Genomic DNA, 18358 nt, shown 5'->3' with positions numbered 1-18358 from the left:
GGAGGAATCGGGCTCGTTGTCATGCCGACAGCCGGGGCTCTCGACATGACGGCTCAGAGTTCCTGACGACCGGGGTGTTTTTCGCGATGCTTTTAAAATGAAAAATATCCTTCTTTTTTTTTTTTATTGTGCATCGTGCTGTCAATTAAGTGCCAAAAAAGTTATATAAAGTCACAAAGTTAGTGAAGTTGGTAAAGTTTGGTTTTTATCTGACTTATATAAATCAAGCTCCCCACAGACTGCTTCAGTGCTTTAAAATCCCGGTAGTAGAAGCAGTAGATTTTGCTTACTGCCAGGAAACAACGCTTGCGCATGTGTGCATCGTAGTGTGATATAATCCGTGCCGATCAGACACATTTCATTTTTGTCGTTCGCATGTGAGTCGTAAGACGTCTCGCCGTTAATATTTGGAGAGCTTAATGAGGTCGTATCTGACACCTGCTTGCGTGGTTTTATTTTTGACACGAGGCCTTTCCCCCTTCATAAGAGATGTAGGTATCACTGGGATGGTGTCAGCGGAGAGAGAGAGTGAGCGAGTGAGAGAGAGAGAAAGAGACAGAGAGAGAGAAAGAGAGAGAGAGAGAGAGAGGAAGTTTCACTGCAGCATTTGTGTTTACATTAAGTGATGTTGATCTTCCCTCTGGTCAAATTATCCCAAATGCCCCAGCGCAGTGATGGGGACACTGTGCTGTAGGAGACGCCGTCTTCCGGATGAGACGTTAAACCTCCTGACTCACTGCGGTCATTAAAGATCCCACGACACTCTTTACGAAGAGTAGGGGGTTCCTCGGTATCCTGGCTAAATTCCAAAACTGGCTCTCTCAACCTGCCACCTAATTGTCCCCCCGATTCAAGTCGCAAAAACGGTGTTCTCTCCCTCTCCACGTCAGCTGGTGTGTGGTGAACATTCTGGCACAAAATGGCTGCCGTTGCTTCAAAGCGCTTTGAGTGTGAGGAAGGCTCTATATAGATATAAGTATCTATCTGTCTGCATTATGTGTCCATTGGCAGATGTACTGGCCCTTTTACAGGCTCTGGAAAGACAGGTCCTTATCACAGTTTTTTTGTTTCCCTTCGGCGGTAATAAAGAAAGAGCTTGGCTGCAGCGTGACTGTGGAATGCTAATTTTTCCAATTTGTAAATCAAATTGAGATATTTATGTTTTGTGGGTCGCACTGAATTTTGAGAGCCTAGACATCCTGGGTAATAACCAGACCGGTGTCATAAGGAGTTTTGAGTCAATGTGTGACACGAACGTGTTTAGTGTTGCTAAACCTGTCTGCATGACCTCATCAGTGATGTTGGGGGGTGATATTGTTGTCCTCCCCCAATAACAGATACCCTTCCCTCCCGGAAATACGAGGGCATGTGGAAGAAAACGCATGCACCGTTCAACTATTTAGATTTTGTTTGGCCAGATGTCCGTCGTCGAGAACGTTGAGCCCCTGCCATGTAGAATGAAATCCTGGCAATGCCTCTGGCTCTTGGACTACGAACAAAATATGTGAAAAATCCTCATTCCTTCCCCGTACCGCTGCGCGAGGAAGGCCATTGGTTGTTCGTTACCTTGCTAACAGCCTGCTCGTGTCCGTGCTGCGCTTCTGCCTTCATCCGGGACGTTTCGTGTTCATTCATGTATGGAATCCTTGCATATGTTTCCACAGTGAGACATGACTTCTGGGCTTCCCCCCCCCCACCCTACTCTCCTTTACATAATGGGCACATTAAAGCAAGCGTTTCTTTTTTTCTTTTTTTTAAAGAAGGGAGCCTTTGTAGTTTTTCTTTATTTGATTTTTTTATCAAGCCTTGCTTCGCAGAAAGAAAAAAAATCCTGGTCGAGTGACCTCGATGAGAATGTAGGAGAGAGAGAGAGAGAGAGAGGGTTCGAAATCAAAGGCGTCAGACAAGGCTTTGATTCGGCCTTGCTGTTTTTCTAGCCCAGGCCCCGGGCTCCTTCGCCCGTGCGTTGGCACGCCGTTATGTGTGGCAGTGGCGGCCATTTTGTTGCTCATAATTAGTCATAGGCAGAAATGTCTACAGCAGACGGCACGCAGGCTGTTATCAGTAAATTAACTTTCATGATGAACGAGCTCTGCGTTTAGGGCCTTCCGCCGACTTTATCATTGCTGTTATTCTCTCCTCCGTGTTCTTGTTTTGCCGTTTGGTATTTTTCACCCCTATCTATTTATCGTCTGAATTTAACCTCTTCGTGAGAATAATGTTTATAACGGGCGGCCGTCGCGCGAGCGCTATTATAAACATCGAGGATAATCATATTCCCCGGCAGCGCGCTTGAGATTCCCGACGATGGATTCCCGACGCGCGGAACGCTTAATAACGCTCCGCGCCCGCGTCAGCCTCTGTCTTTTGACGGACGAAAGCGCCGGTTATTGAAAGTTCCCTTCGGTGCGCTCGCCTCCGACGGCGGCGGCTGTAATTACCGATGGATATTGATTCGGGGATGCATTCGACTCCGGGTGTGACCTGCAGAAGACACTCTTCCGTCAGGAAAGCGAACGCCCGGCGTCCCTGTGGGTGTGTTAGGGCTGAGCGCGATGTCATGGGTCCTTATCTGTTAGTGATGGTGTTATGGGCAGACACCCGAGGCCTGCTCTGAAGAATATTAAAATGCTTTATGCAGTGTTTGGCGTATTGTGCGACTTCTGTGATGTGTCAGTGTAATGTTATTGCGTTTGTTATGGACGTAATAAACCATGTTTAGATTCGGTCCTGCCTATCGCAGTTTCTATTTAGATAACAAATGGGCCACCTTCATGATAGCCTTATGGCACTTAACGCGGTGTGTTTATTTACGATCGGGCCTAAATTAAAGAAAGAACGGAAGGTAACTCACGTCAGGATCATTTAGACTCGGTGACGGGTGCTTGTGTGTATTAAATATTTGCGGGCAGAGCGGGGTAAGTTGTCACACTGCTCATTTCTCCAAGACAAGAGGCACTACCTCAACGATCGAGCCATTTTCTTTGACTTTGTGTTCTGAGGACAACTTCCTTCATGTTTGCATTTTGTCTCACTCACGCTAATCTGCGGTGAGGACACTTTGACAATTATGCCCCACTCTCCCATATTTGACGGATAAAAATGTAAAAAATCACTGGATTATATCACTTATATCGCTGAATTTAATGCAGTAATGGCACCTAGCAGTTATGTCGTCAATGTTATGTTGATTGACATGCACAGCCACTGGTACTCAAGAAGATAGTCAGGTATTAAACCTGTATATGAAATATTTACTTTAAGACGTGTCCGTATGGTTATGAAATATTGACAAAATTGAAGAAAAACTTAATTTTGAGTTCACCTCTGTGAATTTTAAGTGCTCATTTTCTGAACTCACCACTCTCCTTTTTTATATTTGTGATAATAGAGGAGAATTAAAAGTCTCTGTACCCTCTCTCTCTCTCTCCCTCTGTACAGGGCAGTTCCTGTGGGTGAACTCTTCGGCCCTGGGGGGCCCCTGGGTGCTGAGCCCGTGGCTGTGGGGGGGTTCCCACACGTGTGGCCTGGACATGGCCCTGTTCCTGCACCCCCAACAAAATGGCCGCTACGCCGTGTGGCTGTCGCCGCGAAACGGCCCTCCCATCACCCTCCTCTCCATGGACAAGCCGCGCCGCCCGGGGTAGGTCGCAATCGCAGCGTCCGATTGGGCGACGCCGGGCCGGGGGGTGGGGCTTGGGGAAGGCGGGGATGCATCACACCGGTAATGTGATTTAGATAGATCACCTCCCTCATCCCGCCCCCCCCCCCCCTCCTCCCCGAACGCATCGCCCGGGCCTTCCCGTTATTATCGTCATACCCCCCCCCCCCCCTCCCTCTTTTGCTGCCGTGCTGTTTTCCGTCTCTGCCAAGGTGGATCTGCGCTCTGAAGTGGGCCTGCTGACCGCCAATAAGGCGCATCATTATTCCCAATGAAAAGTTCATTACCCCGCCGCCTCCTTGGTTATTATTTCTGACCGGTCAGCCTTCCGAGAAATCCGCACGCCGGTGCCAAACTCCCAGCCTCTGCGGGGGGGCTGGTACAGGCCTGCTTCCCCACACACGCAGCACTGGGGTTATGCCAAACAACACAGAAACAGATACAGAGACGCACCTCTCACACTCACTGAAACTTTATGGTTCAGTCTGTGTCTATGTGTACTTATATACTGTAGATACATATTGTACCTTCATAAATACATACTTGGTAACATGCATACGTACATGCATACATTACATAAATACAGTATATGTGTATTTGTCAACTGTTATTTGATTTTAAATTAACGATATGGTTGACACTCTCTATCCGAGGTTGCTGTGGTCGACGGGTGTGTAATTAGCCTGTAGTAAAGCAGGTGTGTAACCCCAGTGTGTGTGTGCAATGATGTACATGGTGAAGCGTTGCTCTTCTGCAGCCGATGGTGTACACAAACCGATCTTTATCTGGACCACTGGTTCTAATCGGACTGGGACTGTAGCAATTTCTGTGGTTAGTGGCATCTGCTGTTAGCGGTTGATGATCTCTCATCGTCAGCGGGGTCTGATGGGAGTGCGCCGTTTGATAGAGTCGCTTGGAGTCACACGCCAGAGACACGGCCGTCTTTCAATGGGACCAGTTAGTGCGTGTCTGTGAGCTTCTCTCCAGCTGGAATAAACAGTCGCACCCCCTGCTTGGGAAACTCAGCTGCTGATGTGCGTCTTATCACCTGCGAGGGAAGATTTTAATATTGAGATATCTGTTGTAATTATACTGGATGTCAAAGGTGTATCCTTGTGTGTGTGTGTGTGTGTGTGTGTGCTTGTGTAAATGCGCATGTGTGTGCGAGTGGTTGTTTGAGTGTTCATTAAATGACTACAGAATGGGGTGACTTTGGCTCAGGCGGTACCCAGTCGGAGGGTTGCCAGTTCGATCACACCCCGTGTCGAAGTGTCCCTGAGCAGGACACCCCCAATTGCTCCTGACGAGCTGGTCGGTGCCTCGCATGGCAGCCAATCGCCGTTGGTCTGTGAGTGTGTGTGTATGAACGGCTGAATGAGAAGCATCAATTGTACAGCGCTTTGGTTAAAGGCGTTATACAAACCGACCATTTACCATAATTTACCAATACACTTGTACACTGTGTTACTATGGACAATCGTACATCGACTGTATTACAACACATACTCTCATCATATACCCCAAGCAATCCTACACCGGCTGAGCTGTGCAGTCATTGTGTCACATGAATACATTTAATTAACAGACTGTACAAGCAAAGGACTTAATTACTAACCAGTCAACTCAATAAGTAAGCACATTATATACAGTATATAGGTACGCACCAGGGTGCAGAACCAGGGTGCAGAACAATTAAAGACGATTCACGCGAAAAAGACAAGCTAGGCACAGTGCCCTAACTTAGCCTTCTGCCTGCAGTCACACTGGAGGTAATTATGCAGCTTCTGGGCTGTCAACGCTGGCAGAGGGGTTTTTCTGAGCCTTTGTTCCCCGCCCACAAAAAAAAGAAAAAAAAAACACCATAAATTCGAACAGTTGAAGAGCATTATCGCAACTCGACCCGGGTTAAACTAAGAACAAGGCAGCCGCTTAACTTGAAAGCAGGAAATCTGTTTCTTCTGATAAATTAATCACAATAAGTATTTTTAAAATGTACTAATCATTTTACAACACGGTGGCCACTCGAGTGCATTGTTTTAACCCAGCGTATTTCCCGTGGTCACCTGCGCCATACACTAGTCATTTATACTCTCATTAAGGCTCTGTGAAGTGTTTTGTTCAGTGCAAAACAATACCTCGAGGTGATTTTATCTATTAATTATCGCACTGCCGATGATTTCTTTTTTAATCACAATATTCTGCTGCATTTTTATGTTATATTTATGATGTGCAACTGAATATTTCAGATTTTAAAATATATTGCTCAGTTCCAATTCCTTATTGATGAAAAAAAAAACACTTCAGAAGAAAATGTCAGAATTCTTGTTTATTAACATTCAAAACCCATAACAAGCAACTTTAAATACTGCAGCAATGATTCATAAAACATTGCAATAATATAGCTTTTTTGTTTGCATTTTGTTTTGCATAAATATTGGCTTTATCTCTTAGATGAAACATTTTTAATTGCATTTTTAATGTCTTTATGTCTTACATATTGAATTAATTTGGGGCCCAATATGGGGCTGAAATTTGATAGATAGATAGATAGATAGATAGATAGATAGATAGATAGATACTTTATTCATCCCGAGGGAAATTTTAGGCATTCAGTAGCTTATACATACACAGATATACACACATATCTCACACACATAAAGATCAAAAGTTTAAAAATCAGAAACAAGGTGCTATGGTAATAAAAATAAGGTGCTATGTTAAATTAAATAAATGTGCAATGAAATAAATGTGCAATCGTGGTAGTGCAAAAAGTACAAAGTAAACAGTAAACAGTAGATGTGGTGGAAGGAGCAGAAAGAGACTCATGGTGAAAAGTCCAGTTATCTCCTCCCGTTTTGTGTATTGTATAAATGAATGGCCCATGGAACAAAGGACCTTCTTGACCTGTCTGTTGAACATGTCCGAGACAGGAGTCTGCTGCAGAAGATGCTCTTCTGTCGGTTTAGTGTGTTATATAGTGGGTGGCGGTCATTGTCCATGATTGCCAGCATCCTGTTCAGTGTAAATGAAACCCCCACTCCCAATTTTGAATGTCCAATTATCTGTAACTGTACTCGTTTTCATGCACAAACCCCACTGCCGATTCAGACTACAGCCGCACTCATACAGTTGAGTCAGAGGAAGACTTTTCATATGTGACTTTGAACAGCAGGGGTCACTAGAGAGTGATGAAACACAGACTCCTAACCCTCCCTGGGCGATGCAGTCCCCAAGTGTACATCACCCTATGCAGCTACAGACCACTGTGAGTACTGGCACAGTCTGGAGTTGATCAGAGTCCAAGGTACCTGTCTTGAAAGGAGGACTCTTTTTATCTCCAATCTGCCCTGCGCAGAGAAAAGGCTGGCGACTTCATAATAGCACTGACTGTAGTAATCAGCATCTCAGTGTGTGTCCGTTCATAATCAACACTGCGCTGAGTCCATGCAGGAATCCTGAACAGACATGCATTGTGATATTATGATGTGCGTGTCAGTCTGTGTGACTTTTTTCTGTGTGTGTGTGTACTATATGTGCATGTGTGAGTGTGTGCATGTGTGCAAGTATGTGAGTGTGTATGCGAGTGTGTGTATGTGTGTGTGCATGTGTGTGTATGTGTGTGTATGTGTGTATTTGTGTGTGTGTGTGTGAGTGAGTGTGTGTGTGTGTGTGTGTGTGTGCGCATGTGTGTGTAAGTGTGTGCGTGTGTGTGTGTGTGCGCATGTGTGTATGTGTGTGCGTGTGCATGCGTATGTGTATGTGTGTGTGTGTGTGTGCATGTGTATGTGTATGTGTATGCGTATGTGTATGTGTGTGTGTGTGTGTGCATGTGTATGTGTATGTGTATGCGTATGTGTATGTGTGTGTGTGTGTGTGTGTGTGTGTTCTTGTGCAGATCAGGTCAAAGGGGAGGCTTGTGGCTTGACTGCTGTTGAACTTGCCGCTGCCAAATTGCAGATATGACTTTACTCCTTCTCTGTGAGGAGTTCGATCTGTGCCAGTGTGCTCTTCCCTTTCTCTCTCTGCCAATATCTCTTCATTGCACTCAATGGTTCTCTCAGCATCGGCACCCGTGCCCAGAATGGGATACAGTGAGATTATCACTGGGATCTTCCGGTACAGAAACACGATTAGCTCAGCTAATGCTGCCCGTGTCACTTATGGGCGACTGCGTGTAATTGGCTTACTTGAATACCCTTTACACCAGGGGTCTCAGACTCCGGTCCTGGACGGCTGTTAGCTTTTGTGATTTTCTTTTCCGTCAGCAGCTCGTCAGGTTTCCAAGGTTGACAGCCTCCTTGGCTAATCAATTGCCTAAATTAAACGGTTCTTTAAGAGCACGGACACACCGAGACTCAGCAGAAACAGCAGCCCTCCAGGATTTCAGTTTGAGACCAGACCTGGGTCGCATACCGTACGTAATTGTTTGGGATTCAAATACTTTTCTGTGCTTGATTGATCTTGCCTGGTGCAATTGAGCCAACCAAGGGGACCTGAAGGTGGAAGTTTGCATTTTTGAGACTGTTGCTTGGGCTTCGACGCCCTAGATAATCTCAGTAAAGTGTAGAAAAGTATTTGAATCCAAATACAGTATGTAATTGACCCAGGTCTGTTTGAGATCTCTGCTTTGAATGTTGTTCCCTGCTAAATGATCCACACAGGATGCGTTTAGCCTTTACACTTTACCTACTGTCTGTGCCTCCACACCTGTTGAGGGATTCTTCTCATTCACCCATTCATACACACACTCACACACACCCATGGCGATTGGCTGCCAGGTAAGGCACCAACCAGCTCGTCAGGAGCATTTGGGGGTTAGGTGTCTGGCTTAGAGGCACTTCGACACACCCAGGGAAGGATCGAACCGGCAACCCTCCAACTGCCAGACGACTGCTCTTACTGCCTGAGCCATGTCACCCTTTTGGCAGATATGGCAGCAGGTCGAGTACTACACACATCTGAGAGATTTAAGGGCATGCAGATGAGAATAAAAATCCTTCAATCCCCGTGAAATCGCCTTTCCTTATAGAATTTATTACAATGGTGCCTCTGTGTACCCACCCCGACCCCACACACGCCTGCCCCACAGGAAAATGATACATTTACAGCTTATCGAAGTGATGAGAAGCTTTAGAATTCAAATTAAAATGATCGTTATTATTGACCAGGTTCCCCGCAATATAGAGGGCTCCTGGGAGGCGGGGCTGTGTTTTGTGCGTTGAGTCAGAGCTCAACTCTCAGGGAAAGATCACGGAAGAACGTTAAAAACTTGTGCTGGGGTGCACATGTAGCATGGTTAGCTCAGCTAGTTCGCTTGTAAGATGGTGCAGTGAAAGCGAAGGCTGGTAGCAGGTTATCGCGACAACACTCCCCGATGACGTAACCCTCAAATTCAAAAGAGCGTTGTTGCCCTTGGCTAGGGGCGAGTTCGTCTTTAGCTGACTGGTAACGCGTTCGTTCAACAAATAATTTGGACAAGTGAGAGGCCGGGGTTCAAATCCCACCTCGGACTCAGGCAATTACTCGCCTGTTACACACAACACAATCCAAACTGAAACGAAGAGGCTGGCCACGTTCAGTGCGAGGCAGACAGGGGCCTGAAATCTGTCCGATTTATTCAGGTTCCATGCTGTTCATTGACAACACACTTCTAAATTCAGATATGAGAATATTGCCTTAATAAGCACGTTAGCATAGCTCTGCCTTCGTACGCAAAAATACAAGACAGATTGATATTGTTCCAAAATCGCCGTTCCTAATATTTCAAGTGTTCATTAGGTCACAAGATGTAGACTTGCTTTTCTACAGATTCATGAATGGGAAAATCATATTTTTTTTGCTGTAAAGAATGAAATATCTGGAGACCAGGTCTGGTGTGGTGCCTGTTCTTAGTGGGTCATTACATTTCAGTTACATAATTTCTGCCTTTTTACACTGGGACAGCCAGCGGAGGATGGGCTCCCCGCCTGTAGCCGGGTTCCTCCTGAGATTTCTTCCCATCGGGGAGTTTTTTCTCACCACCCTTTGAGGGTTTTTCTCCCCACAGGAGAGGTTTTTTGTTGCCTCATGCACTTGCTATTTCAGGTTTCGGCATGTTTTTTCTCCCTTTTTTTGCCCTTCCGTTACTCTGTCAGGTCTCTTTGAGACGGTTTTCTGTAAAAGGCGCTGTACAAATAAAACGGACTGGACTGGATGTTCACTTCCAGTTCTCCGCTGGAGCTGATGAATGTTGACTTCACTTCTCTCAACTTCACTGAATGGCTGCGCTGCTGGTTACTGCGGCTCTTCAGTTTAACCGTGTCTGCACATGATCCGTACTCCTGTCTGCGGTGAAACTTTTACTGCCTGCATTTATTTATTAAAAAAGCATTTAAGCCGTTGTTACCGATTCAAAAAATGGCCTGGATGAAAGAGAACCTCATTTGAAGTCTCAACTGAACAGGCATAATAAAGTGTTGTCAATATTGTAATGCGGGAGTCAAAATAGCTGAGCGGAATATTGGAGTGGAAAAAATCAACACACATTATAAAAATGACAAACAGTGTGTGATCAGTTGAACAGAGAGATAAATGGATGTCGAGATCCTTCAAAAGGACCTTTAGTAAGGTCATTCAGATCAACCGTTCATTCCCATTCATTTCACTCAAAAGATAACATCTGCACAGGGATTTTGAAGAAATTGAAAGCCAAGTTAAGAGCTACTTCAATGGGTGACGTGGTTTTGCTAAGCTTAATGCGATCCACTGAGCCAGCATTTATATAAAAATCAAAGTGTCTGTTTTTAGCTTTCAGCAACAGGCTACTCACCTGTGTTTCACACTTTCATGTTGGCATTACTGCTAGTGATTCACCTTCAACCTCTTCACCTGCTGCTGCTGCTGCCACTGTGTTGCTTGTTGTGAATCCCCCTCCACCTCCATTTCACGTAGTCCCTGCTATTTATAACAGGGCCCTCCGTTGCGGAGAAGGCTTTTCAGAGCTCTAAGACTGTAATCCTCTGTGAAACTGTTCGGGAAGTCGAGCTGCCTTCCCATCAGGCCGTTCACCTGTGTCCGTCTCTGCACTTTCGCGGTGGTGCGTTTTTCCCGTCGATGTTGTCGAAAATGCAGAAGCTGTTCATTAGCGAAGTTAGCGTACGTGCTCACCTTTTCTGCTTCCTGTTCCTGTAAAAACAGGGCCGCTCTCCCAGGCTGATGCGTCTCAGGGCCCTTTATGCACGTATTGTTCTTCCGAGGCTCCAAAACTAATAAAATAGCGGAAAGACAATATATCACCCTCGCAAGGGCTAGAGCTTATTCTTTTAATAGAGAGAACCGGGTCGGTGAGGGAGAGAGAGAGAGAGTGAGAGAATGAGAGAGAGAGAGAGAGAGAGAGAGAGAGAGGGAGAGAGATAGATAGAGGGAGAGAGAGAGAGAGGGAGACACAGAGAGAGAGAATGAGAGAGAGACACAGAGAGAGTGAGAGAGAGACACAGAGAGAATGAAAGAGAGACACAGAGAGAGTGAGAGAGAGACAGACAGACAGAGAGAGACAGAGAGACAGAGAGAAATAGAGTGAGAGAGAGGGAGAGAGAGGGAGACAGAGAGAGACAGAGAGGGAGAGATAGATAGAGGGAGAGAGAGAGAAAGAGAGAGGGAAAATGAGATAGAGGGAGAGAGAGAAGGGGGGAGAGACAGACACAGAGAGAGAGTGGTGGTGAGTGGAATGCTCAGACTCTCTCAGGCGAGATACTTATAGAGCCCAGTAGGTTGATGATGGAGCAGATTTGTCCATCTAGCAGGTCTGAAAACAGGTCACAGAAGAAGAACAGTGGAGAAAAAACCCCCTGATATTCTTTCAGGGGTTTCCAAACACCTTCCCCTCGTGTGCATGCCTGACGGGGGGACGTGTCGCTGGAGCGTTTTTCTGTTGCTCGCTAACGACTGCCGGTGACAGGGGTTGAGGTGCAGAATTAAGCTGACAGCTTGTTAAAAGGACCGTACGAGGCGGAGATTGCGCCGTGAATACCAGTTAGGGCTGGGGGTGGATTGAGCTCTTTTGTTCGGTGAGAGACGGAGGGAAGCGCATGATTCACAAGCACTTCCTGAGCCCGCAGACATTCGTTTGAAGGGGAAATGATTGCGTCTTTGTTGCTTGTCTTTATTAGGATAAAAAATGATTATTATTAGTACTATTATTATGTCTGTTCTTTCTACCCATTGCACAACAACAACAGAATTGCATTACATTACTGGGAATTAACAGACATTGTTATGCAGAGTGTCTGATAAACACTGGTAATGCAATTTGTGCAATGCCAGTAATATAATGTACAGCGCCTCAATTTTTTTTATTTAAAGAATACACTCCCCATTTAAACTAGCTCAAGCTAGTTTTGAAATAGCTGGTTTGAAGCTGGTCATAGCTGGATTTTACAGCAGGGTACAGCTGAATATATACAGAAGCAATTCAAGTGGCGTAGTCAAAGATACAATGACCAAGACCTCCCTGGGAACTGAAGTTGCGACCATTCTCTGACTTTCTGTAGCCAGTTCTCTACCATTATACAACCTTTAGATCTGACCTTGTACTGTGATTGGCTGAGAGATATCCATAGAAGTGACATTATCTCACGATAAATCACTCCTAAATTAGCAAAACAAAACCGCTATGTTCGGTTGATTACGTTGTATCAGAGATATCATAAACACATCAGAAGCCCTTTGTTCTGTCGTTAAAACGGCATAATAAAAAAGTTTGAATCTGAGTTACTAAATCATTGTTTTTCGGTTTTTATTTGCATTTATAAGCGTGTTGTATAATTGCAGTAATACACTCAAAGTTGTGACTTATGAGACCATGACCGTGAGATAGTCTCTGCTGTACTGATCTACGGCACTCATCCTTCTCGTGAATTATTGCATAATTATACTACAGTGTTGTTCCAAATCTGAAAATGTATATTCTGTGTGATATAACAGCAACCCCCCCCCCACCCCCCCTTCCCTGCAGGTTATTTTTAATATTTCATTTTTGAAAATCTCCTCCACAGCAGCACCGGCTTAATTATAGGCCTGTCCGAATTTCAGCAGGTTCAGAGAGACATGTTTAACGCATACCAGAGGCACGCGTGAATAATGCCTTTGAGTGCCTTTGATCGCAGGTAAGCCTCGCAGAACAGCGTAGGTCGCACATGAAAGGAAATCCTCAGGAGCAAGAGCGAGAGCCTCTCTAACAGCTACAACCACCATCTACATTTTTAACAGGGACCTATAAACACTGTAGTACATTTTTTACTCTGTGTGAGGAGAGGGATTTGGGTTTTGATCTGGCAACAAATTGTATTTGGAACAGGAGGCTTTTGGTGTTGAAAGCGGAGTATCGCAGGTGATTTTGCACGTCTGATGGCTGAGGGTATTCCTGCTTGTTCCTCCGTTGCTCGGTGAGAGAGGAGAAGCACGTTTAGAGGGCAGGGGCCTTGGTGGACAAGAGCTGGTCGGTGATGAGAGGTTGCCAAATGGATAAGTAACTCCTCTATGGAGGGTATAGTCCTGGACCGCAGGTCGGGAGCTGAGGGTCGTACCGCTCGATTGAATTTGAAGCCCGCCGCTGTTGGCCACCAGAGCGGAGTGGAGAGGAGGGGTGGAGGCTAGATATACACTCTCAGAAATACAGAGAGAGAGGAGGTACATTTCTGCTCTTCATGGATCGCATTTCACAAACGTACTCTGCACTGAAAGTACTGTAATGCTCTCTTTAGGTACAAATTTGCTATTATGCTGTATATGGTAGAGTATTGCTGGCTAGGGGTACAATTTTATTCCCCAGCGAGAAGCATCTGTACCTTTATTTCTGGGGAGTGCACAGTGTAAAGAGTAAGCTGAGGAGGAGTAAGCTGGGAGTTAATGAACTCGGACCCAGAGGGCAGAGGCCATTGCTGGTTGAAAGGTCAATGTGGACTTTTAGGGCCAAAACCTCACTTATGCCACACAGTTCAGGCTGGAAATGTCTTTCTGTTTTTTTTTTATGGCCAGCCTATAGCCTAGTGGTTAAGGTACTGACTGAGACCCGCAAGGTTGGTGTTGGGCCCTCAAGCAACACCCTTAACCCCAACATTGCTCCAGGGGGGAATTATCCCCTGTGTTGTCTAATCAACTGTATGTCGCTTTGGATAACAGCATCAGCTAAATAACATGCGATGTTCATTGCGGCAGCTTGATTTTTGGATGCCAGTCAGGGTGACGGCAGAAGCCTCAGCTAAGTGACTGAATGAATTTTAATGAGACGGAAGCATGGGCATACTAACCTTGAGTTGGAGAACTCGTTAAAGACCAAGCAACTGTGAGATGAGAGAGCGGGGACTGGACGCAAAGCAGAGTTCTATTTAGTGAGGGCAGCATTAGATGTGATTGGCTCAATCAGGCACCCAATCAGAAAAAGGAGGTGTTATTTGCAGCAGGAAGTGTGAGCCTGATCGCCTGTCATGACGGAGATATATTATGCTTTCGGCAAACGACCCACTTTTATGTTTCGTTTGACGAGTGACATCGCTGAAATGAGAATAAATGAACAAAAATGAGGGAAAAAAGAGAAGGTGAGATTGCCTTCCCCCAAACCCCCTTCTCCTGGACTGAATTGAATAATATTTGATTGAACAATTCTGCCATTTATCTCCTTGCATTCATGCCAAGCGGCATGGTGAGTTATTGTGTAATTTATTTTTTTAAACGTGAGCGAGAAAAAGAAAAACAGGAAGCATCAGGTGAGCCTCAATCCGAGGTTTCCAGCAGGAGAGACCACTATGGTACACCCAGCCTACACAGCTCTTAAACTGCTTTCACACGATCGACGTCAAAACGCTCGACACGATGTCAAGCCATTAAATTCCTCTGGACTCCTATGTGTGCAAACTAAATAAGACTCCTCCGTGTAGACACTTAAATAAGACTCCTATGTGTGAACACTAAATAGGACTCCTATGTGTGCACACTAAATAAGACTCCTATGTGTGAACACTAAATAGGACTCCTATGTGTGCAAACTAAATAAGACTCCTCCGTGTAGACACTTAAATAAGACTCCTATGTGTGAACACTAAATAGGACTCCTATGTGTGCACACTAAATAAGACTCCTATGTGTGAACACTAAATAGGACTCCTATGTGTGCAAACTAAATAAGACTCCTCCGTGTAGACACTTAAATAAGACTCCTATGTGTGAACACTAAATAGGACTCCTATGTGTGCACACTAAATAAGACTCCTATGTGTGAACACTAAATAGGACTCCTATTTGTGCACGATAAATAAGACTCCTATATGTGAACACTAAATAGGACTCCTATTTGTGGACACTAAATAAGACTCCTTTGTGTGCACACTAAATAGGACTCCTATTTGTGGACACTAAATAAGACTCCTATGTGTGCACACTAAATAGGACTCCTATGCGTGCGCACTAAATAAGACTCCTGTATGTGGACACTAAATAAGATTCCTATGTGTGCACACTAAATAGGACTCCTATGCGTGCGCACTAAATAAGACTCCTGTATGTGGACACTGCATAAAACTCAATAACGTCAGCAGTTCTCTCTGGTGAGTGCAGCACCCTGCAGCTGCATCTCCAGTTGCACAGGTATGGCTCTGCACGTGATGTGGTCTCCGCATTGACCGTGGATCCGGGCGCGCTGTAGTTTAAGACGGTCGTAAATGATGGCAGTCTCATGCCTGGTCTCACAGCTGCCAGGATTAAACCGTATCTCATTTTATATTGACAGACAAAGAGGCGGGGCTACCTTCCTCCCGCCTGCGCTGTTTGTTCTTGATCAAATTAAGAACTCAGTCATGTTGTTTTTAAGCGTTCTTAAGATGTACCATTTCCCTGGCATGCTTCACGAAGTCAAATTGAAGTGTTTCGCTAAAAAGGATTTTTTTGGGAAGATGATTATTTTAAATTTGACAACGACCTGGTTTTGACACTATTGCCTGTTGGTGGGCCAATTTCACACATGCGGTGGAAAAAAGTTGGAAACAGGCAGTATTAATTTGGAATTAGACTGTGACTGTCTCTTCAACAGGATTATATGTAAGGCCATCAATGCCCTGCAGACCTCTAAATGAAGGAATGAATTAATGAATGAATGGATGGATGGATGGATGGACGAATGAAGGGATGAAGGAAGGAAGGGATGAATGAATACTCCTGGGATATGTCAGTGCTAAGATATGCTGTATAACACAATGATCACATGGCCAGATAATTATAATACTGAATGACAGTTTGCAATATAAGCAGATTTTACCCTCAAACGGATCAGAATAACTACCTAGCAATTATATGCAATCGCACAGCACACCAGCATATGTTCACATTACACGACCATATGCAAAATTGACAAAATGAGTTTCAATACTGAAAAAGACAATATCTTTATCTTATCTTTCAGTGTACTGTATGAAATAATAATAATAATTATTATTATAATTATTTCATACAGTACACTGAAAGTGATTCCCAAAAATGAACACAGAGCAGCAGACAAAATTAGAATGCATTGCAAAGTTTATATAAAAACATCGTATAAAAGTAAACACAATACGTAATTGCGCTGCCCAGATTAGGGTTTGTTATCTACTTGCAATGCAAACAAAATAAATATGTCAATTTTTGCGTATTGGATTTTTTTTTTCCATCGCTGTGTTTTCCGAATAGCTGTTTTGGGTTATTGTGAAACAGGCCATGAAATGAAAGTATCGTTTCTTTTGATCTGAGGTGTATTTCCGAGGTGAAATTGAACATTTAATTGCGGAAGGCGGTGGCGGCGGCGATGTCCTGAAAGAATCCCGCGCCAGGAATTACACTCGCCGGTATCCTTTATCCGAGATGAACTCCGCGTCGTTAAATATTCAAAGGCATTAAGCGCTCGTTCGGGGCCGGCGGTGTGCGGTGGGTGATAAGGGAGAGCTCCGGTGTTTTGGGGGGCGGAATGGGGTCCCCCCCCCCCGACGGAGGAGCTGTCAGACCCGGCGGAACAGCTTGGTGACGGAGAGACGGGGGCGCAGACAGACACCTCCGTACATTACTGAGCTGTCACTTCCCGTTACCCCTCAGTCTGAAGTCTGCCGTCATAATTCGGCATGACTGACTGGATCACATGGCCCGACATGCTCTCTACCAATGTGCCCGACACCAAACCAGACACCTTATCCCTAAACCACACTACACTGCCCTACACCAAACCAGACACCTTATCCCTAAACCACACTACACTGCCCTACACCAAACCAGACACCTTATCCCTAAACCACACTACACTGCCCTACACCAAACCAGACACCTTATCCCTAAACCACACTACACTGCCCGACACCAAACCAGACACCTTATCTGCCCTAAACCGCACTACACTGCCCTACACCAAACCAGATACCTTATCCCTAAACCACACTACACTGCCCGACACCAAACCAGACACCTTATCTGCCCTACACCACACTACACTGCCCGACACCAAACCAGACACCTTATCCCTAAACCACACTACACTGCCCTACACCAAACCAGACACCTTATCCCTAAACCACACTACACTGCCCGACACCAAACCAGACACCTTATCTGCCCTAAACCACACTACACTGCCCTACACCAAACCAGACACCTTATCTGCCCTATACCACACTACACTGCCCTACACCAAACCAGACACCTTATCCCTAAACCACACTACACTGCCCTACACCAAACCAGACACCTTATCTGCCCTAAACCACACTACACTGCCCTACACCAAACCAGACACCTTATCCCTAAACCACACTACACTGCCCTACACCAAACCAGACACCTTATCTGCCCTACACCACACTACACTGCCCTACACCAAACGAGACACCTTATCTGCCCTAAACCACACTACACTGCCCTACACCAAACCAGACACCTTATCTGCCCTATACCACACTACACTGCCCTACACCAAACCAGACACCTTATCTGCCCTATACCACACTACACTGCCCTACACCAAACCAGACACCTTATCTGCCCTATACCACACTACACTGCCCTACACCAAACCAGACACCTTATCTGCCCTACACCACACTACACTGCCCTACACCAAACCAGACACCTTATCTGCCCTATACCACACTACACTGCCCTACACCAAACCAGACACCTTATCTGCCCTATACCACACTACACTGCCCTACACCAAACCAGACACCTTATCTGCCCTATACCACACTACACTGCCCTACACCAAACCAGACACCTTATCTGCCCTATACCACACTACACTGCCCTACACCAAACCAGACACCTTATCTGCCCTATACCACACTACACTGCCCTACACCAAACCAGACACCTTATCTGCCCTATACCACACTACACTGCCCTACACCAAACCAGACACCTTCCCTGCCCTAAACCACACTACACTGCCCGACACCAAACCAGACACCTTCCCTGCCCTATACCAGATGAGAGAGCCCCTGTACTAATGTGCCCTGCAACAAGCACCAAACTCACACTACCTCCATCAGTCTACCCCAGACCTACATATACTGCCTCTATCAATCTACCCTAAACCAACTCCCTTTTCCTGGACTAATCTGCTGAAGACCAGGACAGGCCAGACTGCCGTATCAATCTCCCCTACACTAAACCAGAAGTGCAGGTTTCATGGTGTACGTTTCCACTTTC

At 45.5% G+C, this 18358-nt stretch overlaps 1 protein-coding gene across 1 annotated transcript in view; it reads left to right on the top strand.

The window, feature by feature from the left end:
- The window catches only part of alk (ALK receptor tyrosine kinase), a 393279-nt gene that overhangs the window by 221780 nt on the left and 153141 nt on the right, over positions 1-18358 (top strand). Inside the window, exon 4 of the mRNA XM_061258633.1 lies at positions 3442-3643. Coding sequence (XP_061114617.1) covers positions 3442-3643 — 202 coding nt within the window. The remainder of the gene's footprint in view (positions 1-3441; positions 3644-18358) is intronic.

Source organism: Conger conger, chromosome 1 (assembly GCF_963514075.1).
Source record: "Conger conger chromosome 1, fConCon1.1, whole genome shotgun sequence".
NCBI lineage: Eukaryota > Metazoa > Chordata > Actinopteri > Anguilliformes > Congridae > Conger > Conger conger.
The sequence above is the reverse complement of the archived record's forward strand: the minus strand, read 5'-3'. Positions and strand labels throughout refer to the sequence as shown.